This window comes from Narcine bancroftii, chromosome 13, assembly GCF_036971445.1.
Source record: "Narcine bancroftii isolate sNarBan1 chromosome 13, sNarBan1.hap1, whole genome shotgun sequence".
NCBI lineage: Eukaryota > Metazoa > Chordata > Chondrichthyes > Torpediniformes > Narcinidae > Narcine > Narcine bancroftii.
In genome coordinates this window covers 13638591-13662126 of record NC_091481.1, presented here as the reverse complement: position 1 = coordinate 13662126, position 23536 = coordinate 13638591, and the positions used below count along the sequence as shown (strand labels likewise).

The following is a 23536-nucleotide window of genomic DNA, read 5'->3' as shown; positions in this document are numbered from 1 at the left end:
GTGCTCTCTTCAGGCAAGATTCCAGTAGATCACGCTGATGGGAGGGAGACTCAAGTGATCCTCTCTGCCACTCTTATGGTCTTGTGGATTGATCTCTGATCCATTTCTTTGCAGCAATCTCACCCCACTATCATGCAGCCGGCCAGGATGATCTTGATGGAGCTCTTGCAGAAGGTTGACATGATGGTGGCCAGTAGCCTTGCCTGCTTCATTCTTCTCAAGTGCAGATGCTGTTGAATCTAACTTTTTTCATTTTAAATTAATACTGTTTGACTTTAATTAATTCTTCAGGATCTGGTCATAAATGCATGACCAGCATTTATTAACCATACCTAATTGCTTTTGAAAAGCTTGCATTTTGCCATCTTCTCAAAACAATAGTATATCTTTCAGGCACTCTTGAGTAAAATGTTCCAAGATTTTTCCCAGCTATGATGAAGGACCAGCAACTTAGAGGGGAATTCTTGTTAATCTGAAGTCTTATTCTTCCTGGTGAGAGGCTGCTGTGTGGAGAGCTGCTAATGGAGAAACCTGGGTGCTTTATTCCAATGCTTTTTGTTGATGATAAATTCTGTGCATGGTTTGTGGAGTCAATATCTAGAGTAGTTGATGGGGTGTAAGTCAAGGGGGCTGCTTTGTCTTGGATGGTGTTGAGATTCCTGAGTATTGTTGGCACTGCACTCATTGAGACTTGTCCCTTTTAGGTAGTGGAAAGGCTTGTATTTTTCCCCCAAAAATATACTTTATTCACAATAAATTATTTACAATACAAGAAAACAGTTGAAGACTTTTTACATTCATGGTGGCAATCATATGGATATATTCTTATCATTGTACATTTTACTTTCTTCTCTTATACTCTGTTACTACCACTGTGGCACCTTCTCCCCCTCCCCCCCTTTTTTTGCTGGTTGAGGGGCTTCCCCTCTGCCCCATAATGAGAGGGCACTAGACTCTGGTCCTTCCCCAGAGGCCTCGTTTGGCTACACCTTGCCTCAATTCATCCCTCAGCACGTACTCCTGCAGCCTGGAATGCGCTACTCAGAAACATTCCCAGACCGATATCTCAGTATGCTGAAAGACCAAAAGGTTTCGGGCAGACCTAGTTGAAGGTCTTCCAGCAGTTCTGAATGTCACACTCAGAGTTTGTCCGTAGATCAGAGAGTGTGAGGCTTTGTGGTGGCAGAAGGTGAGTCAGTGTCCACACAACACCCAGCTTCTGGAGCCATATTATTTATTGCTTCATCCATTTAAGTTACTGAGCAGCAGTGACACCCAAGATTTTGATGATGGGCAATTTGATGATAGTAATACGAATGGACTTTGTCTTAGAGGTAGCAAATAACTTGTAGATGCTTGAAGTTTGAAAACCAGGAGAGAAAAAAAGTTAGAAATAGCTTAAGATTGGGCAGACTCTGTAGAGAAAAAAGAAAGTTTTCCCCAAGGCAAGTCTCGTAAAAAATATAGTAGCCAGCATGGAATTTTCCCTCGAGTCTCCACAACTTTCTGTGCTTGACAGCAGAGACGACACTTGGGAAAAGTGTCCCTGGGTTGTGCAATTTCAGAGAAATACCTCGAGCATTTACCTGATGATTTCACCTCGTCTCTCCACGTTTGCAGACAACCCTTTTCCTTCAACTGCAACCTCTTTTTTTTTTAGATTTAATTAAAAAAAAAGATTCTAACCAAATGAAAAATAAAGTATAATGATGCTGCTATTTCCCGCCTGTGTTTCTTGCAGCGATGACCGAAAGATTAGTCTTGATTTCCTGGAGGCTTGGCCACCCTGCGTAGTTTCTTCTTCCTTAATAACATCTGTTCCTCGGAGAACAAGAAGAAATATGTATTAAAACGGTCGCAGATTTAATAACTGACATCAGATCTTGTTCGGCAGCAATTGACATTTCAAATCGCACCTCAGTGAGCGGGGAGCTACAGGCGCTGCCTGGACAGCCCTCCTGGGGCCTGCGGGGTCTCCGATTTAATTATCATAATATTTTTCTTAATATTTTAATTAAAAAAAATAATGTTTGCTTCATCAGGCCAGTGGCTAGATTGGGTTCTGGATCGGAGTATACAGGCGGCGCTTGGAGGCCGTGGGTTGGGGCCCTTCCTGGCGTCGGTTGCATAGCTGCAGGAAAGCTGGGTGACGGAGGAGAGGGGGAAGGTGGAAGGCGGGGAGGGGAGAGAGAGAGAGAGAGAGAGGAGGGAGAGAGCGGAAGAGCAGAGGCAGGGACAGTACAAAGATTGAGGGAGGGAGATAAATTCGAGGTGGAGGAATATCAGACCTGTTTAATGCAGCAGAGCGAAATAGAATCAAAGCAAAGAAAGGGAGAAGGAGAACAAATATTTAGGGATAGAAAGAGATTTAGAGACGAAAGGAGAGGTGAATAGGGATGGTGAGGGTTCAAAAGATGGAAGAAGGGTCATAGTGATTAAACTAGCATTGGAGGGAGGGAGAGGGGTACAAGGAGAAGGTAGCAGCTGCTCGATTAATTGTTCAGGGAGCGAGAAGAGAGGTAGAAATAAAGTACAGGGTTCAGGCTGGAGATAGGTTTGCAAAGGAAAGAGGGGTGGTTTTACAACGGAAAGAGGCAGAATCTAGTCTGGTGAGTTTTGTTTTAATGTACAGTTCTGCTGGTACTGAGGGTTTAAAAGATATTCATGATCAACTAGCTTGTCTCATTATGGCAGTGTGAAAAGTATGAAAATAAACCTAATTTTAACAATTGATATAAATAGAGAGAAGGTTATTAAGAAAAAATTAGAGGTATATAGATAAACTCTGCAGACTACTAATGGCAACTTCAGGGGCAGACATATATTACTATAGATCGTAATAAATTGATACATAAAAATAACCAATACACAAAAAAAATTCAGATAAAGAAAAGAATCAGAGAAATATTAAAAGTGGAGTGAAGAGCCAGAGGCAACTGGAGAGATGAGATGATGAGGTACATTGAGGAGCAACAGAGATAGGGCTGTCAGGAAATTTGTGTTGCTGAGGTATTGAAGATAGAGTAGGAGTAGCCACGTAGTGTCAGGTATAAAGGGTGAGACATTGAGTACATATAGACTAGCACAACGGAAAAGAGAACATCGATAAAAAGAAATAAACAAGATGAGTTTGAACACATGACAGAGAGAAAAAAAAATCAAATCCTTTGGAAACGGTAATGAGAGCCAGGCTGATGGAAGTGTGGGACTCACATCAAAAACAAGAGGGAATGGGCTGGACAATGGAACAAAAATGAAAGTCAACTAAAGAGATAGGCACAAAGAAACCAAATCAGAATGTAGAGGGATAGTAACAGTCAAGAAATGGTTAAGATTTGTAGAACCTGATGCTGTGAATTCAGATTTTGATTTCAGCAATAAAGTGCACAAATCAGTTTTTCAAATATGTGTTTATGTTTGGATTAGAATGAAAGCAGATTGATTTGTGAATTCATATAAAGAGCAGTAGCATAGAAGGGACTGAAAGTAGAAATGCAAGAGGAAAGAGTGGAAGATTTAGCAACAGCTGTATGCAGATTAATGTGGACTCTTGGTACAGTATAGGAGTACTGAAGTCTGTAAAGTTTGCAGGAAAAGGAGGCGAGCCCAGATACAACGGTCAGTGGAAGAATCAACAGAAGAAAGTCGAGACGAAACGCCAAAGCCTGTCGTCATCAGGAACAGCATGGCCGCAGAGAACAGTAACCTATCTGAACTGAACCAAGACAAGTATGATGGGGATGAACACATCAAAATCATCTGTTTAGGAGACAGTGCTGTGGGTAAATCCAAGTAAGTAAAAGTATGTATGGGTACTGGGGTTGGGTGAGAGGCATCAACAGCCTGAGGCCCATTACTGTAGAATTCATGAACTCCTCTTGTTCCTTCCCTGAAAGGTCAGCTTCTTGGTGTGGTTGAGATCCTCCCTCCACATCCCTGGCTCTTTCTAGGCCCAGAAAGGAAGGGTGTTTCACTTGAGCCGTGCATAAAGTCAACCCAGTCAACTCTCAGCCAATACCTGTATTTTGGCCTTCCAGCTGGATTGTGATCAGGTGGGGAAGGTCTTGTAGACATGTTCCCTATCTTCCCTCAAAGACTGTTAAGTAAAACCATGTATCTGTTTTGAGGAATTTAGAGATGTTTGTTGAAGAAGCTCCAAAATTGTGATTTCTAAAATCCAGAAAGATAAAGGGAATGGGCAAATAAGAATGCAGGATTTACACTCTCCCTGGTGCATTCAATCTTCAAAGGGTAGTTTGAACAGAATACAGAAAGCTGCCAAAACCCAGAAGAATATGTTGATCTCTAGAATTCCTCAGGTAGTTGGACAGAGTTTGGTTGTCAGGTGAAGATTTGCCCATATTAATAAATTTTATCACCAAAATTGGGTTCATGTCTCAGTGGTGCTTAGCTTTTTAGCCCCTCAGCTCTTAGTAACCATAAGGTACGAGCCTTCAATAGATGAATCAACAAAAACACACAGAAATGCTGGAGGCACTCAGCCGGTCTTGCAGTGTCCATAGGAGGTAAAGATATATTATCGACATTTTGGCCTGAGCCCTTCAAGGTATAAGCAAATAAGAAGAGGCATCTAAATAAGGATTGAAAAATGACAGGGGGTGAAGTCCAGACCAACAGCCAAAAGGTGTTAATTGGATATGATAAGAGGAAGGGCAAGAATTGATTCTGGCTTTGTGAAAGGAGACAGAGGGAAAAGGGAAGAGAGAAAGAGAGAGCTGGGGGAAAGGGAGAGGGGGAAGAAAAAAGGGGAGGGGTTTAACAGAAACTAGAGAAGTTGATGCTAATGCCATCCAATTGGAGGGTGCTCAGACAAAGATGAAGTGTTGCTCCTCCAATTTGCGAGCGGTGTCAGTCTGGCAGTGATTGTAGTAAAAACGCACAGGAATGCTGGAGGAACTCAGCTGGTCTTGCAGCGTCCATAGGAGGTAAAGATATATTACCATCATTTCATGCCTGAGCCCTTCTATTAAAAAACAGGAAGGGACAATGAAGGGAGTGGAGTCCAGACCAACAGTCAAATTATAGTTAAAAACACACAAAAATGCTGAAAGGCATGGCTGTTGTTCTGGACTCCTCCCTTTGCCATTCTTCAGGTGTCTTCCTGTTTTTTGCTTATACCTTGAAGAAGGGCTCAGGCCCGAAACACCGGTTATATATCTTTCCCTCCTATGGATACGGCGAGACTGGCAGAGTTCCTCCAGCATTTCTGTGTGTTTTTACTACGATCACAGCATCTGCAGACTTTCGTATTTCATTCAATAACTGAATTAGGTCTAATATGGTGGGGGCATTAGGTCTACTATGGTGGGGGTATTAGGTCTACTATGGTGGGGGCATTAGGTCTACTATGGTGGGGGCATTAGGTCTACTATGGTGGGGGCATTAGGTCTACTATGGTGGGGGCATTAGGTCTACTATGGTGGGGGCATTGATACATTGCAAATTGAGTGAAATGGGGAGAAGATACCCAGTTCTTTGAAACCTTATTAATTTCTTTGAATGATGTGTGCTTACAGGTTGATGGAGAGGTTCCTGATGGATGGATAGTATCCTTTGTGAGATCTGTATGTGGACAAATTGCTATTGGCCGAGGGCGTGAAGCAAAGGTTTTTTATTAGCTATGATTTGAATCCAGTTTTGTACCATTTGTCTGTTCTCTTTCACCAGGAATGCCCTCTGATTAGTGCCCTCATTGTCAAGTGCTGCTTCAGGCAGAAATTGGATGCCTGTAGGAACTGGTTCTCTTTTGGTAGATGTTGCTTTAGTAACTCCTGTAGCTGTACACAATTATATCAAATATTATACCCACAATAGGCAGTCTTCATACCTGTGTGGTTACTTGAGATATCAACCAATATTCAGTACTCAAAGAATAAAACATTCAGCAAATTCTCTAAAACAACTTCTTTTAATTCATTACTCTTTATCTTATCATCAAGTGGTCGAAGCTTAACATTCAATAATACATGTAAGGGTTAAAATGACTTGGGAACATATTTTGCAAGAACCCAGTGAATATTGTTTATGAATTCCATGAGTGTCTCCTAGAAAGAGCTAATTTCAAGGTTAGCTGGCTTTTGCATGTTTAAGATAAAAGTTCAGTTTTGATTTTGCCTTGGTAATGTTTAGAACCAGGGAAGCATAGAGACAGTCCAGATAATTCTTTTGATTAAATATTGTGACTATTTTCCTTTATAATCACCTGGATTATGGAAATACTGTTCTTTTTTTATCTATTAATGTTTTATTGCCAATTTTATTAACTGTTTTAAGTATAGTTTTAATTGTTTTAACATCGTTCTAATTGTAAAAGGTTCTAATAAACTGTGAAAAACAATGCTACTTTAGAATGGACATTTCATTTAATGCATCAAAACAATGGCGTTTCCATGCTGTCAGGGTGATTATAAAGTGAATATTGAGGCCATAGACATACAATGCTATTGAGTTCACTTAATTTAGTGTCATACAGGTGGTAATGCTTGTGTTGTTATACTAATTATCAGGGGGCTATATCTTTAAATGCCACCTGGTAATCTGAGAAATCAAGTGTAGTTTAAGAGAACTGGAAGCAAAAATATGGAAATGCTGCAGGGCCCCACAGTGCCTGAATTTTAGTATCCTGTAAATTGTTCAGGAAGCCAATTAGTTGTATCAAAGCTATAGAGAAAGTTGCCCAAATTTTGAAAATTAACTCTTGAATAAAATAATATGAGGAAATTATTGGCACCCATAGAGTCTCATGTAATGTACTTGTGCTCTGTATTAAGGCAGCCTATTCAAAGATCAATGCTCAGATGCTTGTTGATTTGCTGTGCGACAGTTGTCCAATTAGGACAGTTTGAGTGAATATGACTATTCATAAATGTGTATGATTAATTCTGGCATCTGCAACTGTGTGTCACATTCTGGCTTCTGGTCAAGGGAACACAGCCTGACATTTGGAAATGCCAGGAACTGTCAACAGATTGGGAATCATCTGCAGTAGTTTCAGCTGGATGCACTGCTGCTTGAACTGCTCCAAATTTCCAATATTTTCTAATTGCACATTTCTTTTTGTTCTAAATGTGAAATTAACTTCAAAGATTATTTGGAATGGAAAACAATTGTGGAGTTATTAAATGGGACAGGTGTATCATTTAATTCCCAGCATTTATTTCTCTCAGTATGTTATGCCTTTACTTGGATTTCAGTCGTCATCAGCAGTTATCCACTTATGCATTGACCCTGTACAAATATACCACCAAAGTCAATGACAAGACTGTTCTAGTAGGTAAGTGTTAACATTCTTTATTCTTAATCTTCTCATCAAACGAAAAGTGAAATAAAAAGTGATTTCCAACGATACAGCCAAAACCTCCATTACTAAAGCGGCCTTGGATTGGTTCACAAATAATCATAGGTAGGAATTTGTTTCAAAGTCTAGCCATTCAGGAGTGATATCACCAACTATGGTTCCATGTAAAGTAGAAATCTGCAATACATTCACTTGTTTGTATTCAAATTGGTCAATAGAATTGTGGCAAAACATAACCAGGATCTGAATGAAAAGTATTGTAGAATTTTTCTTGGACATTTCATTTCCTTTAATGTGTGATATCCAATGGTAGATTCTTGTTTTCATTTTAGTCAGGTACGTAATGTGACTATTTTTGTACAGAACAAGATTCTAGAATGAAAAAGTAATCATTTTTAGTGATGCCAATAAAATGGATAAATATTGACTGGGAAACTAGGAAAAGTCAACAGCAAAAACAAGAATGATTGCATTAACTTTATCGTAATGAAAATCTCAAGGCACCAAACAGGAATATTGTAAAAAAAAATGAATACCAAACCACACAAAATGAGTAAAATCTTGATGAGCAGACTTGAAATTTCCTGTTCTGCTTCAGTTAGTATTGTGAGTTATTCTACGTTTTTCACAGAGAACAGATGTGTCCTTGGATCATGGACTCTGCTGAGAAGATGATACTTGTGATAATGCAAAATACTGAGCGATTTACTGAAATGACAGCTTATTTTCTCAAATCTCTAGAGTAAGGCTTGAACACAATACCTTCGATTATTTGATGAAATATCCCAATTGAGCCACACCTGAAGTGAGAAGAGGATTGAGGGGATGAATGCCCTTATCCTGATGAAGGAGCTTGTGGTGATCAGTATCAGAAGCTTGAAAGATGTTCTTCTGAAGAGCAAAGAGATTGAGACATATGGGGAGAAGGGTTATGGCGAAAAAAAGGATAGATGAGGCTTTTGGAAAGTGGGGAATAAGCTTAGTTTACATTATTTTTTAATTTTAATATTCCAAATTAACAATATACTTTAAAAGTGCAAGAGTTTAAACTTATTTCTTCCATAGATTTCTGGGATACAGCAGGACAGGAGCGTTTTCAGGGTATGCATCCAACCTATTACCACAAGGCACATGCCTGTATCATGGTGAGTCTTTACAGATCCTATCTTTGTCATTTTAGTAAACAAGATGTTTTTATTCACAACTGATAAATCCATCACTTTTACTGTCAAAACCACAAGTAGCAAATACGTTGCCCCAGGGCTATTGATCATTAAAGATGTCATGGAGTATCACGTACCCTGCCTATTTCAGACACAGCCTGCCATGGAAATGTTCTTGTTTCAGATTTGTTAGTTGGGTCACATTTAGTTGTTTCAGCCTGAAGGAGAGCCAGCTTGACATTCAGCTAATGTCTTCCCACTGCTGTTGTAACAAGGTTCAGTTTTTCTCATCAGGTAGATAACTGACATCAGCTTTCATTGAGGAACCATGATAAGCTCCAGTATCCTTTCTCTTATTTGAATCTTTAAACAAGTATATAGGAACATAGGAAGTAGGAACAGGAGTAGGCCAAAAATGGCCCATCGAGCCTGCTCCACCATTCAATACGATCAGGGCTGATCTAATTTATGACCTAACTCCACCTACCTGCCTTCTCCCCATATCCCCTAATTCCTCTATCATGTAAAAAAATGTTGAGTGGGTGGGGAAGGGTGGGGGGGGGGTGAAGGAGGGAGGGAAGGGAGGGAGGAAAAATGATACTGTGTATATTCAAGAGGGAAATGTTTGTGTGTATTTTGGTCAGTATGGATCATAGTGTGAAAAAAAAACAAGTATACCCAGTGCCAAATGCCAGTTTGTTGCAACTATAGTATCTGCCTTTGGAATATTTAGCTAGACTCTGTAAAGGTAATTTTACTATATATCTTCCCCATGTTGTACTTGGGCCAAGGGTGTTTGATTGAGGAATATTTTGTGCTACAAATGCCCAGAAAACAAAACTGATTAGTTTTCTCATTTTGAGATTAGGTATTTGATGTGCAGAGGAAGATAACGTACAAAAATCTGAGTAACTGGTATACTGAGCTGAGGGAATCTCGGCCGGAGATCCCTTGTGTGATTGTCGCTAACAAAATAGATGGTGAGTTCAAAAGTTGTACATCCATCGCACGGACACTTATGCTCAGCTGAAATGTTAGCTTATCAGTGAAGGAGATCACTCAGTAGAGGTTGATGAGGAAGTCCTTTCAATACATTATTGATCTCAACCCTGTATTCCACTGTTGCTTAAATAATATTGAAATTAACTCCCACCTACATAAATTGAAGACAAATTTCATTGTGACCGTGAGGAATTTCCTGAATGAATCCAAATTTTATTTACCCAACTGGCATTTTGTTTGACTTGTCTAATTTTATGAAGTATTTCTTCAGCCTTTCTGGGAGTTCAACTGGGAAGAAAATGGAGCTCCCGACCTCCAAGTTTAGTTTCCCCATTTCTCAATTCATTGGCTTTGGTGGGTTTTGAACTTTATTTTTAAAAAATATTTTATTTATAATTTTTCACACAGGCCTGTACAGTCATATACCGCGTCCTGCCAACAATGGCAGTTCACAATCTCGTATACATGTACATGTACTCTTTTTTTCTTTGACTATATACAAGCCCACATCATTACCCACCCCCACCTATAAAACTAAACGATTTATTCATACTACAATGTCAATAACAATAACACACATTAACATTAAGGAAATGAATAAGAGTACAAATAATAAAAAAAAATTGAAAAAAAGAAATAGGGACTATCACGGCTCAACGGACGGCTTCCAGGTCAGTGCTCATTCTTGACTTTCCTTGATCGGGATCAGTGTGGGAGAGAGGGAGCCGCAGCAGGGAACGGTATAACAGTCACTTCCATGCACCTGTGTAGTGCATGTATGGCTGCCAAATCTTCCGGAAGGTGCTGTACTTGTTTTTCAGATTGTAAGTTATTTTCTCCAGGGGGGTTTGTAACTTGGTTCACTCACAAGTAGTGGACTAGGAGGAGGAGAACAGGGGGCTAATGGTGGGCAAGTCAAGGTAAATGGAGAGAACAGAGAATGAGTAAGACAGATTGAAGAGATTGGGTGGAGAGCAAGTGAATTGAAGAGTGGACTTTTGGGCTCTGTGTCAGTGGTCATTCCTTAGATGGGGTGGAAAATTTGCAGAGTTTCTCTGTGGGACTGTTATTGCTAGTGTGCATCTGAATAATTCCACACTTGTTTCCTGTTTTCCAGCTGATCTGAAAATCACACAGAAAAGTTTCAACTTTGCAAAGAAGCACGGGTTACCTTTTTATTTCGTGTCAGCTGCAGATGGGACCAATGTCGTTAAGGTAGGTGCAGAGTTTTGGGAAATTGCATTCGAAAGAATTCTAGCGTCCCAGTTTTAACAACTGAATAGACGTGATAGAGTATGACATAAATTGGTATAGAGCTATTACTGGTTGTCCGGGCAAATTATTTGGCTATAATTAAAGGGCACTTAAAATAAAAGGTACAAATATGAAAAAAAATGAGGAGGCGAAAAGCAAAATTAAATTGTGTGGCACAGAGGAAAATTAGGATATGGAATCCAGTCCAAAAATGTGGAAGGGCCACTCTGTGTTTTGGGCTGAAGAGCCTGTTTCTGTGATGTACAATCCTATGATTATTTCCTTCCTGATTTATTAACCACTCATCTTTTCAACAAGTAGTAAAATCTTACCTATATTTACAAACTTAAGAAACAAGCTAAAATAGCCATTTAGCCCATTAAACCAATTCCAACATCTTGGTGAAACTTCCTCTCTCAGCATCTGTCTTCCAGAGAAAGACTTTGGGAAGTCTTCCCAACCGATAAAACCTCACATTTTCAGTACACAAATATTCCAGTGCTCTAGTTCCAATTTAAAATATGAGATTAGATTTAGGCACAATATTCAGAAAGTGATGTGACCAAAAAGCTGCTCATTTTTCATAACATTGAAGTTTGCAAATTGTATTCCTCCAGGAATGAACCCAACACTGTGCTTACTTTGTTATGTCCTGAATAACATGTGATCCTACTTTAAATTAAGAATTTATAAACAAAGTGAAGATTAACTGCAGTAGCCTCGCCATCCCCAAGATATGGGAGCTGGCAGGGGTCTGCATTGGGGGCTGGTGCTATTGGTGAGGTATGCTCCAATAACCTCTGCTCCTTTTTATTTTATAATGTATTGGAACTTATCTTGACTTTAATAATATGGATGCAAAGTGGACTGTTTTAAATTTAAAATACAGTATAGTACCCCATATCTGAAAAGCTTGGGACCAGATGTTTTCCAGTTTTTGGGTTTTTTCGGTTTTGAGAACAATGGAACTAAGCAGCACAGTTGTCTCAGCAGAATACCTGTATCTGCGGTTAAACAACAACAATAAACAATGGTAGGCTTTTTTACTGCCAAAATGATGCCACAGGTGGAAAATTCACAAGAAATAATGTTTAGTACTTACCAAAAAAAAATGATCTCTGCTTACAAAAGAAAGTAAATGCAGCACCAAACACTAGAAATTCTTCTTGATGGTCTTTAGTGGCATCTGCAGGCCTTTTTGTTATTTTCAACTTTATCTTTGTACACTGGAGCTCTGTTGTAATCAAAATGGCGCCAACGGAGCATCAGAGCCCTACATGGTCAAGTCAGGTGGTGAATTATTTTCAACTTGTGATGTCACGTCAGCACTAATTTTTTTGTTGGTCTTTGGATCTTTTGGATCTTTGGAATCGGGGTACTCAACCTGTATATATTGAATTTATTTTAGTGAGTTGCATATCCCATTCAATCAAAAATACATTTTGGAAGGGGAATACAAGATATAGAGGTAGAATGGAAGAAGGTAATAAAAGCTGGGAAATCTTCAATGCTATACAAATACCAGCATAAACTACTTGGGGTATAATATTTTGATCCTCTACACTAGATTACATTTCACCTTGATTGGACAGAAAAATGAGCCTTGGTCTGGATTTATTTTGTTCAAATCTCTGGGTGGGGTGGTTAAAGAAATAATTTTCTGACCTGGGAGGCAAGAGTGCTGCCATAGAATCAAAGCTTAAATGTAATATATTACTGAGGGAATTCAATGCCAAGGATGAAATAACGAACTAAGGGTCTGCCTACCTTCTCGGATGTGTGTGAAAGACCCCATGGCAGTATTTTGCTAGGAAGTGGTATTTTTCTCATGTCCGGATCATTAATAATCCTAGATTAATGTCAGTATTTCAAAAGTCCCTTTGAAAGATACTGTCAATATGCATGGTCTTGAAAGCCATGTCCTTTCTTTCCTGTCTTTTCTCTGCAGCTATTTCGTGACACAATAAAACTGGCAGTGTCATACAAACAGAACACAAGTGATTTTATGGATGAAGTTATGCGGGAGCTGGAGGTAAGACCTCATTTGCTGAATCATGAACTGGGTAGAGTAGGACTGATATTGTTGGTGTAATGATGGCAGTTCTTTCAGCATTGAGTGTGTTAGAGTGGTGCTGAGGCCTTCTGGTAGATTTCTGGTTCCCTCTTATATGTAAGGATCCAGGATGCTGGCATTTCTTTCAGCCTCATTACCTTAAACCAGTGGCTTTCAAACTGCACGCCCCCACCCCCCCCCCCCCCAAACTCACATTCCACCTTAAGCAATCCCTATGCCATATGTGCTCTGTGATTAGTAAGGGATTGCTTAAGGTGGTATGTGAGTGGAAAGGGAAAGTTTGAAAATCATTCTTTTAATCGCCCTTATTTGACTCGTTATGTTCTCGGTTTCATAACTGCAAAGGAAATGGGCCAAGGACAATTTTTCTCAAGCAAAATATTGGAGTAACAATTGGGTCGAGAGCAGTGGTTTTCAACCATTTTTTTACCCACCCACATACCACCTTAAAGCAATCCCTTACTAATAACAGAGCACCTATGGCATAGGGATGCCTAAGGTGGAATGTGAGTTTAGGTGGGCAGTTTGAAAACCATTGCCTTAGACCAATGATTCTCAACTTTTTTTCCCCAGTCACCACCTTAAGTAATCCCTTATTAGCCACAGATCATCTATGGCATTACTTAAGGTGGTAATTGAATGGAAAAAAAAGGTTGAGATGCTCTACCTTAGACAACATAACAAAGTACAGCACAGGAACTGGTCTTGAATTTTGATCAGCTGGTCTTTAAACTACTCCCAGATGTCAGATGTGGATTGGCACAGTATCAGTTGTTCTTAATCCATTCTCCCCAATTCTGGCTAAGCAGTGTTTCAATTTGCCTTTTTTTTTCTCTCTTCATGCTCTCTAAGTTCCTTCTGTATCCCTCCTCAGGTTGCCAATCTTACTCCTCCATTTCACCAACCTTCATTCTGCATCCCTCTCCAGTCTACATTTTTTCCTCCTTCCTGTATCATCCACCCCATAGATTCTCTTCCAATACCTCTCAATGACCCACTTACCATCCTCCCATATTTCCCTTATGCTATTGTCCATCTTCCTGTATTTGCATCCAACAGATCTTTCATCTGTGCAATTGCATGCCAACTAACTTTCTCCCTGCCCCTCCCTCACTGACCAACCTCCTTTATCTTCCAGTCCTCATCCTTTTCCATAACCCCCCCCTCCTTTACCGATCCCTTCCTCTTTTCACCTGGACTATCTCTACTCCTCCAAAACCTCTGCTATGACACATCATCCTGTAAATGCAACCACTTACTTGTGCACTTTATTGATTTTCTTTTGGTTTTTTTACACTACCAATTAGTGGCAATTCTGCCACGCCCGCAGGAAAAAAGAATCTCAGGATTATATGTGATGTCATGTATGTACTCTGACAATAAATCTGATCACTACCCAGCATCCAGTACTCCTGCTTTACCCACTGCACCAATCATCTTCCTGTTTGGTCCAACCATGCCTAAACTCTTCTTCATATAATGGTATACAATAATAGCAACTGTTGTTCTGGCTATACTATACATCTTTCTACTTCCTCTTTTTGGTGTGTGATGGAGGAAATTTTTAATTTACAAAAATGATTTGCAAGGACATAACTATACTCACTGGTTGCAGACAGAGGTCACTCATTACTCCCATGATTAATTATATGCTCTTCTGGATAACTCTGAAATTGAAAGCTTTCACCATACCTACTCTTGGACCTTTTGAATGGGCTTGTGTATTACGACTCATGGATTTTTTATATTTACCCATAAGAGAGTTCAAGCATTATTACAATCCTAAATTTTTTCTGGCACATTTCCATTCCTTATTGTTGTCTTTTATGACATTTGCCAGAAATAGTTTCAATGATGCCCCTCTCTGAACCATATTGGTTGCAGAAGTGAGATTCTGAACCACAGCCTTTTGGCAGCATTTCCTTTGTTTTAGGCCTCTTGATTCACCTCAACTGGAATCATTTGAATTTGAGGATTACCATACGAGTTAACTGGCAGCCAGCTACAAGTATATACAGTCTCAAGTAGAAAAAGCCTGACCTGACACCTGTTATCTATTAAAAACATAATGCTGGAGAAACTCAGCAGGTCAGTGTACTTTATATTGCAAAGGTACATAACCAATGTTTTGGGCTTGAGCCCTTCATCAAGGTAATGACAAAACATAGGCGTGCCCATAAAGAATGGTGGGTGGGGCGGGGGGGGTGGGAAGTGCAGGGGGAGGAGCATTGTCCCAAAGGCAAGAGGTGGATAAGGGAGCAAGGGCACATCAGTAAGCTGGGTGAGGAGGGATGGCTCTATGAATGGAGAGGGAAGGGAGTGGAGAGCTGAAGAAAAGAAGACAAAGGGAGTATTCAAGCAAGAAGCACCTGTCCTTGCGCTGCTCTTCAGCCATGGAGTCCTAGTGTACAGGCCAACAGTCTCAACGCTGGTAGTCACCGACATGAGATCTCAGAGCCAGAGAGGTGGTGAGCTGGAGGGCACAGCTTAAGGCTCAGGGAACAGCAATTTGGATTAAGTGCAATATTTGCTACAAGCCCTACAAAATGAACATAGATGCAAAGGTGTTGGTGGCAGACATGCACTTAGATAAATACCTTATAAGCACCATCAAATCATATCGCCAACCAGAGATAAACAGGGAGATCGGCACTGTCCCTAGAATAAAAAAGATAACACCCTACAAATACACTGGGTCAGGTGGGGGGGGGGGGGGGGGTCCACAATACCTTGTTTTGGGGGGAAATGCCTGTGAATGACCCTCCACCCCCACCCCCATCGCCGATCCTGATCTACTAGCAAAAATAAAATACTCAGTTGTTGACTACATTGTTCACATTGCTTTGCTTGTTCTTTCTCAGCTGACTCTTCTAGTCTGCTCATGAAATGCCTGATGGCATCAGCATTGAGGTGGCCTGCTGCCTGTTCCATGTTTGTTGCTATTCTGTTTCCCGCTGCCTGCCCCTTGCCTGTCTGGAGGCCTGAGCACTGAGACAAGCACACCGTTACTATTCCGTTTCCTGCTGCCTGCTCCTTATGTCTGGAAGCATCAACAGTGAGGCAAGATTGATGTTTCTCTGTTGTCCCTTGCTTTCTCCTTTGTCTAATTCTACAAACTTGTGAAGAGCTTCTGCCAATATTGCTTCACTTTTTTGGGCTCATATTGAAGAGTTTGGCCATTTTTCCTTCTGAATGTACATTGATGCAAGGCATTATAACAAATCAAGGTGCCCTGGTGCAAGTTCAAATTTTTTTTTGGAACTTTTGAATTTCATATGACTTTAAAGGTTAAATTTAATGTGGTCATGACATTCAGCATCAAATGTTACCCTTACTGAAATTCCTTGGACATTTCTAGAGTGCTCCACATTCATTTGCATGGAGAACAGACAGACAGACAGACATACATGCACAAATATATATTAGATTGCTCTCTCTTCTGCCCTGACATTGAACTAGCCAGTAGGTGGCACTGCTGTGTTGTGGTGAGATGACCAAGCCCTGCGGCCATTATTTATCTGCATAGGGAATAGATGTGAAAAAAAATTTGATTAATGCTTAAGCACAAAACATACGGAGCCCTGCACTCTGCCTTCTCCAAGCTTCTCCTCAAGGATAGCAGCAACTCTTGATAGGTCATTGTCCACAGGAAGGCAATTCAACCAAGGGTGATCCGTGCATTTATATGTGAGCATGCTTGTTTGTGGCGTGCATCCTTATACATAGGCAATGAGCATTCAATGCTCTCCCACAATTTCAATCAATGAAGCAGGATCGCTGGGTAATTATTTTCATTTGACAGATTCAAGGTGAGTTAACCTGGCTAAAACATGGGATTGAAAATTTAAAAAAACTGCAGAAGCTGGAAATCTAAAATAAAAACAGAAAATCTGACAAACAGTCAACAAGCACAGTAGCTCCTTGTATATCCTTCTTTTTCTTCCCTGCCTCTCAAGGCAGCAGAATTTCTGACTGAGTGTCCTGCCTGCAATACTTCATCCTTTGTGTCTTCTCACACTCAGCTGTTCAGTGAGAAGCTTTGCACCAAATAAGGGGCTAATACTTGCTCATGGAATTGTGTTGGAAGATGCAGTGGAAGGAAAAAAGACTGGGAGGAAGATCCAGGGAGGAGGATGAAGACTATTGACAATGTCAGTGCAGATAAAGATTGGTAGATGGAGAGGATCCAAGAGAGTGTCCTGGACATATTACCTTGGCAAACAAGGTGGTATATTTTTGACTTGGGTGAGTGGACATCCAACCAGTTTCATTACTGTAAAGATAAATACGAAAATGACAGATACCCAGGAGAATTAATTTATTCCCTTTACTCAGGTGGTTTGGATGCTTATCTTGATAGTTTAGGATTCCAGCAGCCCAGGAATAACAATTTGTCTATCCCAGTAATTTAACCCAACTGATCCAGTAGCCAATCATTCTGTTCCTTCTCTTTCAATAACAATACATTACAACCTTTTTCTTCCAAGAGGTCAGGATTTCATTCTCAACATTCCGTACCTGCCAAGGTTCCAGCAGTATATGAATCAATTCCTTACCTTCCAGTAGCCCAGGATGTTCTCAGAGGTCCTGGATTTCCTTCCTTGTGTTCCATTTACTGTGGATTTCATTCCTAAGTATCTGTGGATTTCATGCTTCTGTTTCAGTCATCTAAGAGCTATTAAAGATGTAATACTCAGAATACTTGAGAGTCTAAAGATAGACAAGTCCCTTGATACTGATGGAATGCATCCCAAGGTACTGAAAGAAATGGCAGAAGTTATTGATGTGGCTTTGGTGATAATTTACCAAAATTCTCTGGACTCTGCACAGGACCTGGTGGATTGGAAGATGGTGAATGTCATGCCACTATTCAAAAAAGGATGTAAACAAAAGGAAGGGAACTACAGGCCAGTTAGTTTAACTTCTGTATTTGAGAAAGTGCTTAAAGCTATCATTAAATAAGAAATAGCGTGGCACCTGGAGCAAAATGGATTTATCAGACAGCCGCAGCATGGATTCAGTAAAGGCAGATTCTGAGAAATTTACTGGCATTCTTTGAGGATATAATGAGTGCAGTAGATAGAGAGAAGCAGATAGATGTTGTTTACCTGGATATCCAGAATACGTTTGATAAGATTATACAGAAGATAAGGATGCATAGAGTTGAGGGTGGTTATATTAGCATGGATAGAGGACTGGTTAACCAACAGAAAGCAGAAAGTTTGGCTATAGGGGTGATTTTCTGGTTGGCAATTGGTGGTGAGCAGTGCGCCACAGGGTTTGGTGCTGGGCTCACAACTGTTCACGATACAGAGGGTACAGAGTGTAATGTGTCTAAGTTTGCTGATGACACTAAATTGATTGGAAAAACAAATTCTGCAGACAATACGGAGAGTCTGTGGAGGAATATAGATAGGTTAAGTGAGTGGGCAAGGATCTGATAGATGGTGTGCGATGTTGGTAAATGTGAGGTTATCCACTTTGGAGGGAAAAATGGAAGATCAGATTATTATTTAAATGGTAAGCGAGTGCAGCATGCTGCTGCGCAGATGGACTTGGGAGTTCTTGTGCATCATTCGCAGAACATTGGCTTAGAGGTGCAGTGGCCTATCAAGGAGGCAAATGAAATATTGGCTTTTGTTGCTAGAGGAATTGAGTTTAGGAGCAGAGAGGTTATGCTGCAACTGTACAAGGTTCTGGTGAGGCGACATCTGGAGTACTGTGTGCAGTTCTGGTTTACATCCTTGAAAAAGGATGTACTGGCTTTGGAGGCAATCCAGAGGAGGTACACCAGGTTGATCCAGATATAAGGAGGTTAGCCTATGAAAAGAGATCGAGCCATCTGCGACTTACTCGCTGGAATTTAGGAAAATGAGAGGTGATCATATAGAAACATATAAATTATGAAAGACATTGATAAGATAGAGGAAGTTAAATTGTTTCCATTGATGGGGGAGATCAGAACTAGGGGACATAGACTCAGTATTTAGGATAGTAGATTTAGGTCGCAGATGAGGAGGAAGTGCTTTTCCCAGATGGTGGTGAATCTGGAATTCGCTGCCCATTGAAGCAGTGCAGGCGACCTTAGTAAATATATTTAAAACAAGGTTGGATAGATTTTTAATAAGTAGGGGAATTAAGGGTTATGGGGAAAAAACAGGTAGATGGTAATGAGCCTATCATCAGATCAGCCATGATCTCATTGAATGGTGGGGCAGGCTTGATGGACCAGATGACCTACTCCTGCTCCTATTTCTTATCTTCTTATGTTCTAAAGTTTTCTTTGTTCCAGATTTAATACCTCTGATCTTTTAAACCAGGATTCTATTACTCATCTTCCCATTTTCCTGAATTTCATTTCTCTATGCCCCTGAATTGCATTCACTTTTGACATTTTTCCCCCTTCTTTGCTGGTGGCAGAGAAGTGGCAAGATTCCTACTGCAGTCAAGCATTCCTTCTGCTTAATATTCACTAGCCTCTGCTTTGTATTAGGCTATGACTTTTTTTTTTCCATATTGTTAGTAGTTATAGACCTTTTGAATACATGACCAGTGCAATACAGACCCTGAGGGTTTTTTGATGCACGCTGGTTAATGCAGGATCAGCTCGATATCTAGTCAGCCTGTGCACCTCATTTCTTGCCCCTTCTGCTGCCTTCACGCATTTAAATAAGAAAAAACAGGAAGGTTTACTCACTGTGTATTTGTCTGGAATAGCTATTTATTCAGTTTAATGGTTACTTTAATGCATAATTGACCAGGCAAAGTTTAATCAGGGAATAAGTCATTCATTCACAACTATATAGGGATGTTGTTTATTCAGTGTTTGGGCCATGCACCATGTGACTGAAGAGTTGGAAGGATGAATGAGAAAACTGGAATACTCTTCTACAAATAGCAATTGAATTGTAAACATTTCTATTAATGTGAAAATGTGAAATATCAATTGTAATCAATTTAGTATTAAATGTGAAATTGATCAATATTTGGGTCACAAATAGTCCATGATTAGCTTGAGTGTGTAATGGCTTTTAAATGCATTGAAAGGCCAACTTTTGTTCCTTCATTTCATTAGCTCTAGACCCATTGTTTAATCAGGATAAAATGTTTTGAATAAGTCTACAAGCCATAAGGTTGGACATTCTAGGGAGGAATTTGTGTCACTGGTTAGATAGTAAGAAATGTGGTACCTGAAATTTAGGTTATAGTGTGGACAAGTACACTCAGACATAGAAGATAGTTGGAAGACAAATTAATTTGTTGAACTGAAAATGTAGCCACACTGAAGGATCATACAGTCCATTCAAAATAAGCAATGTACCATTCTTTAACTTCACTTCCTCACCATAGGCACACCTTGGGTGCAGACAAAGGCATCCGTGACTATACCTCCCAACCTTTATCCTTGATCATTCAGAAGGTTAAATGCATTGGAGCACACCCATCTCCTAAGTTTCCATTCCAGCCATGCGCCAACCAGAGTTGAAAATTTAGCATGTAATAATGATGATGAGTTTTATACTGAACAACTGCAAAAGTACCCTTAATAGTATTGCTCAATTATTTTCTTCATTCTTCCATGGACATTGATTCAAATTGTTGTTTGGTGGAATGAGTTTTGGGTAGATTCAAGGCTATGGTGAGGAAGCAGATCAGTGATATTAGTTTGGACTGAATTATTGTGGAAAGAGAGCAGGACAATGGGATTGGTTGAAATTTGAAACAAGGATCTGGGGATAGAGAAATATATTAGATTTAGTTTGATATTACTGCAAGGTTATGGAGCAGTGAGATCATTTGGGATTGATTTAGGACAATGAAGAGATCATGCAGCAGTGGGCTGTGATTATGTGACTCAAGCAGTATGAAGGAGGATGGATATCTGCTCAGCACGTTATCAATAACTAGGCTTATGCTCTCTTTCTCCACCAGAATTTTGACCTTGAAGCAAACAAGGAGTCCAGGGATGACCAGTCAAAGGAAGACCAATCGGAATCACCATAGTGGTATTTGTTGAGGAGAGGAGCTTGGAGCAGAGACTTGGACAGCTTTGTGGTACTGTACAGGATGAGACCTGGCTCTCCCTTCTCAACCTCCACACGCAACTGAATAGATTGAATAAGGAAGTTATTTCATATTTGTCTAAAGTGCAAGGCTGACATTTCATTTGATTTCAGATTTTGGAGGGACATCTTTTTCCTTGTCTACCTCATTTGCTCAAAATGAAGCAGATAAAGGACAGGAAATGTCCCAATGCACCAAAATGAAGAACAAGAAATGGGTACAAAATGGGATGGTTATTGTAGGGAGCTCTGAAATGTATTTGCAGTGACATTTCTATATCTTTTCTCTTACCAGTAAATGAGGTTGACCATCACTCAACTTCATATCACAACCTTCGTATCCTGATTCTGTGTAATTATATCGACCTTGACTATGCATGCTAAAATTAATTGTATACTGCTGAATGTTGTGTGACCTCCTTGTGGCTTTTTGATATTTCAGAGAATTGCTTTCATCGACAGTGCATATATGTGTTACTTTGTGTTCGTAGGAGCAGTGAATCAAGACCACAGTGCAGGTCAGAAAGGCAAATCAGTTTAGTGGAAAAAGGAAAGTAGGTTGCTGTTCCCAGGCATTGAATGGGGGAATGCTGAGGGTCCTGGTAACTATTGCAGATCAGCTCTGCCAAATTGAGGTCAAGGTCTTGCATTTGTCCTCAGTGCCCTTACATTGTAAAGGTTAAAAAAAGTGGTTATTTAGAGATTCTTGTCAGGAAATATGTGAGTGTGTCAACTATCTGTTGAGTGTAGAATCAGTTTGGAGTACCTCCACCACATCGTGGAATATTTGATGTATACTCTGCCTCTTGACTTCTCTAGGCAAAGTGACAAATATCATTCTACCCTTCTCTATCAGGATGGATGGGAGGCTTCAAAAGAGCAGGTTCGAAGCAGCTGTTGTGGTTACATTTTAGTTTGATGTTGATATTACTGATTTCTGGATTACTGTGAATAAACTGATGTTGCATTTATTATATAAAAAACATGCTCTCTGAAGTTTATTTTCCTTGTGTAACTTGGCCTCCTCCAAGCTCCTGATGGTACTCAGCCGAGACAACAGTACAACCTGCTGCAATTTTATGTTCCCTTCATCAAGCAAAGAAGAAACTTATGATGTTTGAATAGGCTGCTAAAGTGGCTGAAAATCAGAAAACCTGAAGATGGAGAAAATCTGAAGCAGATATTGAAAATGCTCTCAGTAAGCATTTGTGAGAAGAGAAACAGTTAACACCCTGAGTCAAGGAACTTCATCAGAATTGGAAAAGAGATTCTGACAGGGTAAGAATACATTGTGGTAATGTAGCTGTGGGGAAGATAACACAAACAAATAACATCTGTGAAATACAAAGCTATTGGAAACGCCCGGTAGGTCAGGCTGTGCCATCGAAGGGAGAAGATTTGAGACAACGTTTGCAAATCTACAGTAGAACTGGCAATTTCAGACCCAAACAGGAAAAGTGGGTTAGGTGGAATTGTTTTATATGTTATTGAATATGGAAGGCTGCAACATACATAGGCTGAAGATGAGGAACTGATCCTTAAGCTGCATCATGACGGTGCAGGAGGCTCTGAATAGAAGATCAAAATGGGATGAGATGGAGAATGAAAGAGGGAGATAATTGAAAGCTCCATATTCTCCCCTTTGGAACTTACTCTTTTGAAGCCTCCCAGCCACTGATGGAGCTGGGTAGATTGATATTTGTCACCTGGTCCTAGAGAAATGCAACACTTGCTGCTGAAGGTCACATCTGAGAGGATCATTGTAAGGCGAGACTGGAGATGGAGACTGGAGTCTTGTGTGTCGACAGCAGAAAGGGAAGAATTTTACATCCTGTGCTTGGTCTGATTATCAGACAGATTATGGACTGAAGATTCACTTACTGGTTCACTGCAGAGATTCTTTCAACTGATTTAGCTCAAACATTAAAACTTGAGGGGATGAAGACTGAAGGAATCTTCATTCTGGCTTTTATAGTTCACTAGAGAAATGGATTTGGGTTTAGTCCCAGGCAGGCTGTGAGATACTATTAAATGCAAGGCCCCCCTTTAGCTGTCAGTTCTATGAAAATGAACCATTGACATTGATCTAAGGCTGAGCCAAGGCTTTGATCAGAGAATGCCATTCTGGATTGACAGGGAATTCCCTTCTCCATATGAACTGTTGACCGAGAGTCTAACCTCAATTATTTGAGGTTAATTATTCACGCAAATTATTTTTTGACTTGACAATTTGCCTGACAATTTCAGGCAAGAGATGATTGTGTTGAATTAAAAACCATCTTGCGTAAGGCAGTTTTTAAGAGAAATAAATATGTTTGTGTGAAACCTAGATCTGGAATATTTATTATGTATTTTGCATTCAATGCTAAAAGTCTCTGCAAAGGAAGCCATGTGGTAAATGGAATATCGACTCAAAATTCAAGATTCAATTTATTGTCATGTAATAAAGGCAATTGCAATATTACATGGAATTTGTTTTGTCTGCCGTAAGGCCGACAGATTTGCTATCGGCAGAAAATGCCTGAAGCGCCTCTTAAAGTCAGAGAAAGAGAACCAAAAGAGAGTCCTCTCAGAGAGACTGAGTGTCTGTGGATTCACCTCCAATGCTTCTGCAGGCCCTGCAGCCACACAAGAGTCCAGTCCAAACCATCAGCAACCTGAA

General features: G+C 40.1%; 1 protein-coding gene and 1 long non-coding RNA gene across 3 annotated transcripts in view; one reads left to right on the top strand and one right to left on the bottom strand.

Moving 5' to 3' along the window:
• LOC138748223 (uncharacterized) overlaps window positions 1-1928 on the bottom strand; it is a 39104-nt gene extending 37176 nt beyond the window's left edge. Inside the window, exon 1 of the long non-coding RNA XR_011347876.1 lies at window positions 1587-1928. This is a non-coding gene — a long non-coding RNA (uncharacterized lncRNA). The remainder of the gene's footprint in view (window positions 1-1586) is intronic.
• A 228-nt stretch (window positions 1929-2156) lies between these two features.
• rabl2 (RAB, member of RAS oncogene family-like 2) lies at window positions 2157-23203 on the top strand. Of its 2 annotated transcripts, none has more exons than XM_069908042.1 (9): window positions 2157-2609; window positions 3592-3792; window positions 5538-5567; window positions 7215-7294; window positions 8384-8463; window positions 9350-9461; window positions 10601-10698; window positions 12686-12769; window positions 20744-23203. In XM_069908042.1, exons 2-9 carry the CDS (start codon window positions 3686-3688, stop codon window positions 20813-20815), a joined length of 663 nt encoding a protein of 220 aa, XP_069764143.1. In that variant the 5' UTR covers window positions 2157-2609; window positions 3592-3685; the 3' UTR covers window positions 20816-23203. The 2 variants fall into 2 exon arrangements, with proteins under 2 accessions (XP_069764143.1, XP_069764144.1); XM_069908043.1 differs by having other exon boundaries at window positions 3585-3792.
• The last annotated feature ends 333 nt before the right edge of the window (window positions 23204-23536 follow it).

Bases quoted from the DNA above. Each gene is read 5' to 3' on its own strand.
- rabl2 (XM_069908042.1), top strand. From the start codon at position 3,686: ATGGCCGCAGAGAACAGTAACCTATCTGAACTGAACCAAGACAAGTAT. The intron at 3,793-5,537 runs GTAAGTAAAAGT...GTGTGCTTACAG, and splicing joins AGTGCTGTGGGTAAATCCAA to GTTGATGGAGAGGTTCCTGA. The intron at 7,295-8,383 runs GTAAGTGTTAAC...TTTCTTCCATAG, and splicing joins TGACAAGACTGTTCTAGTAG to ATTTCTGGGATACAGCAGGA.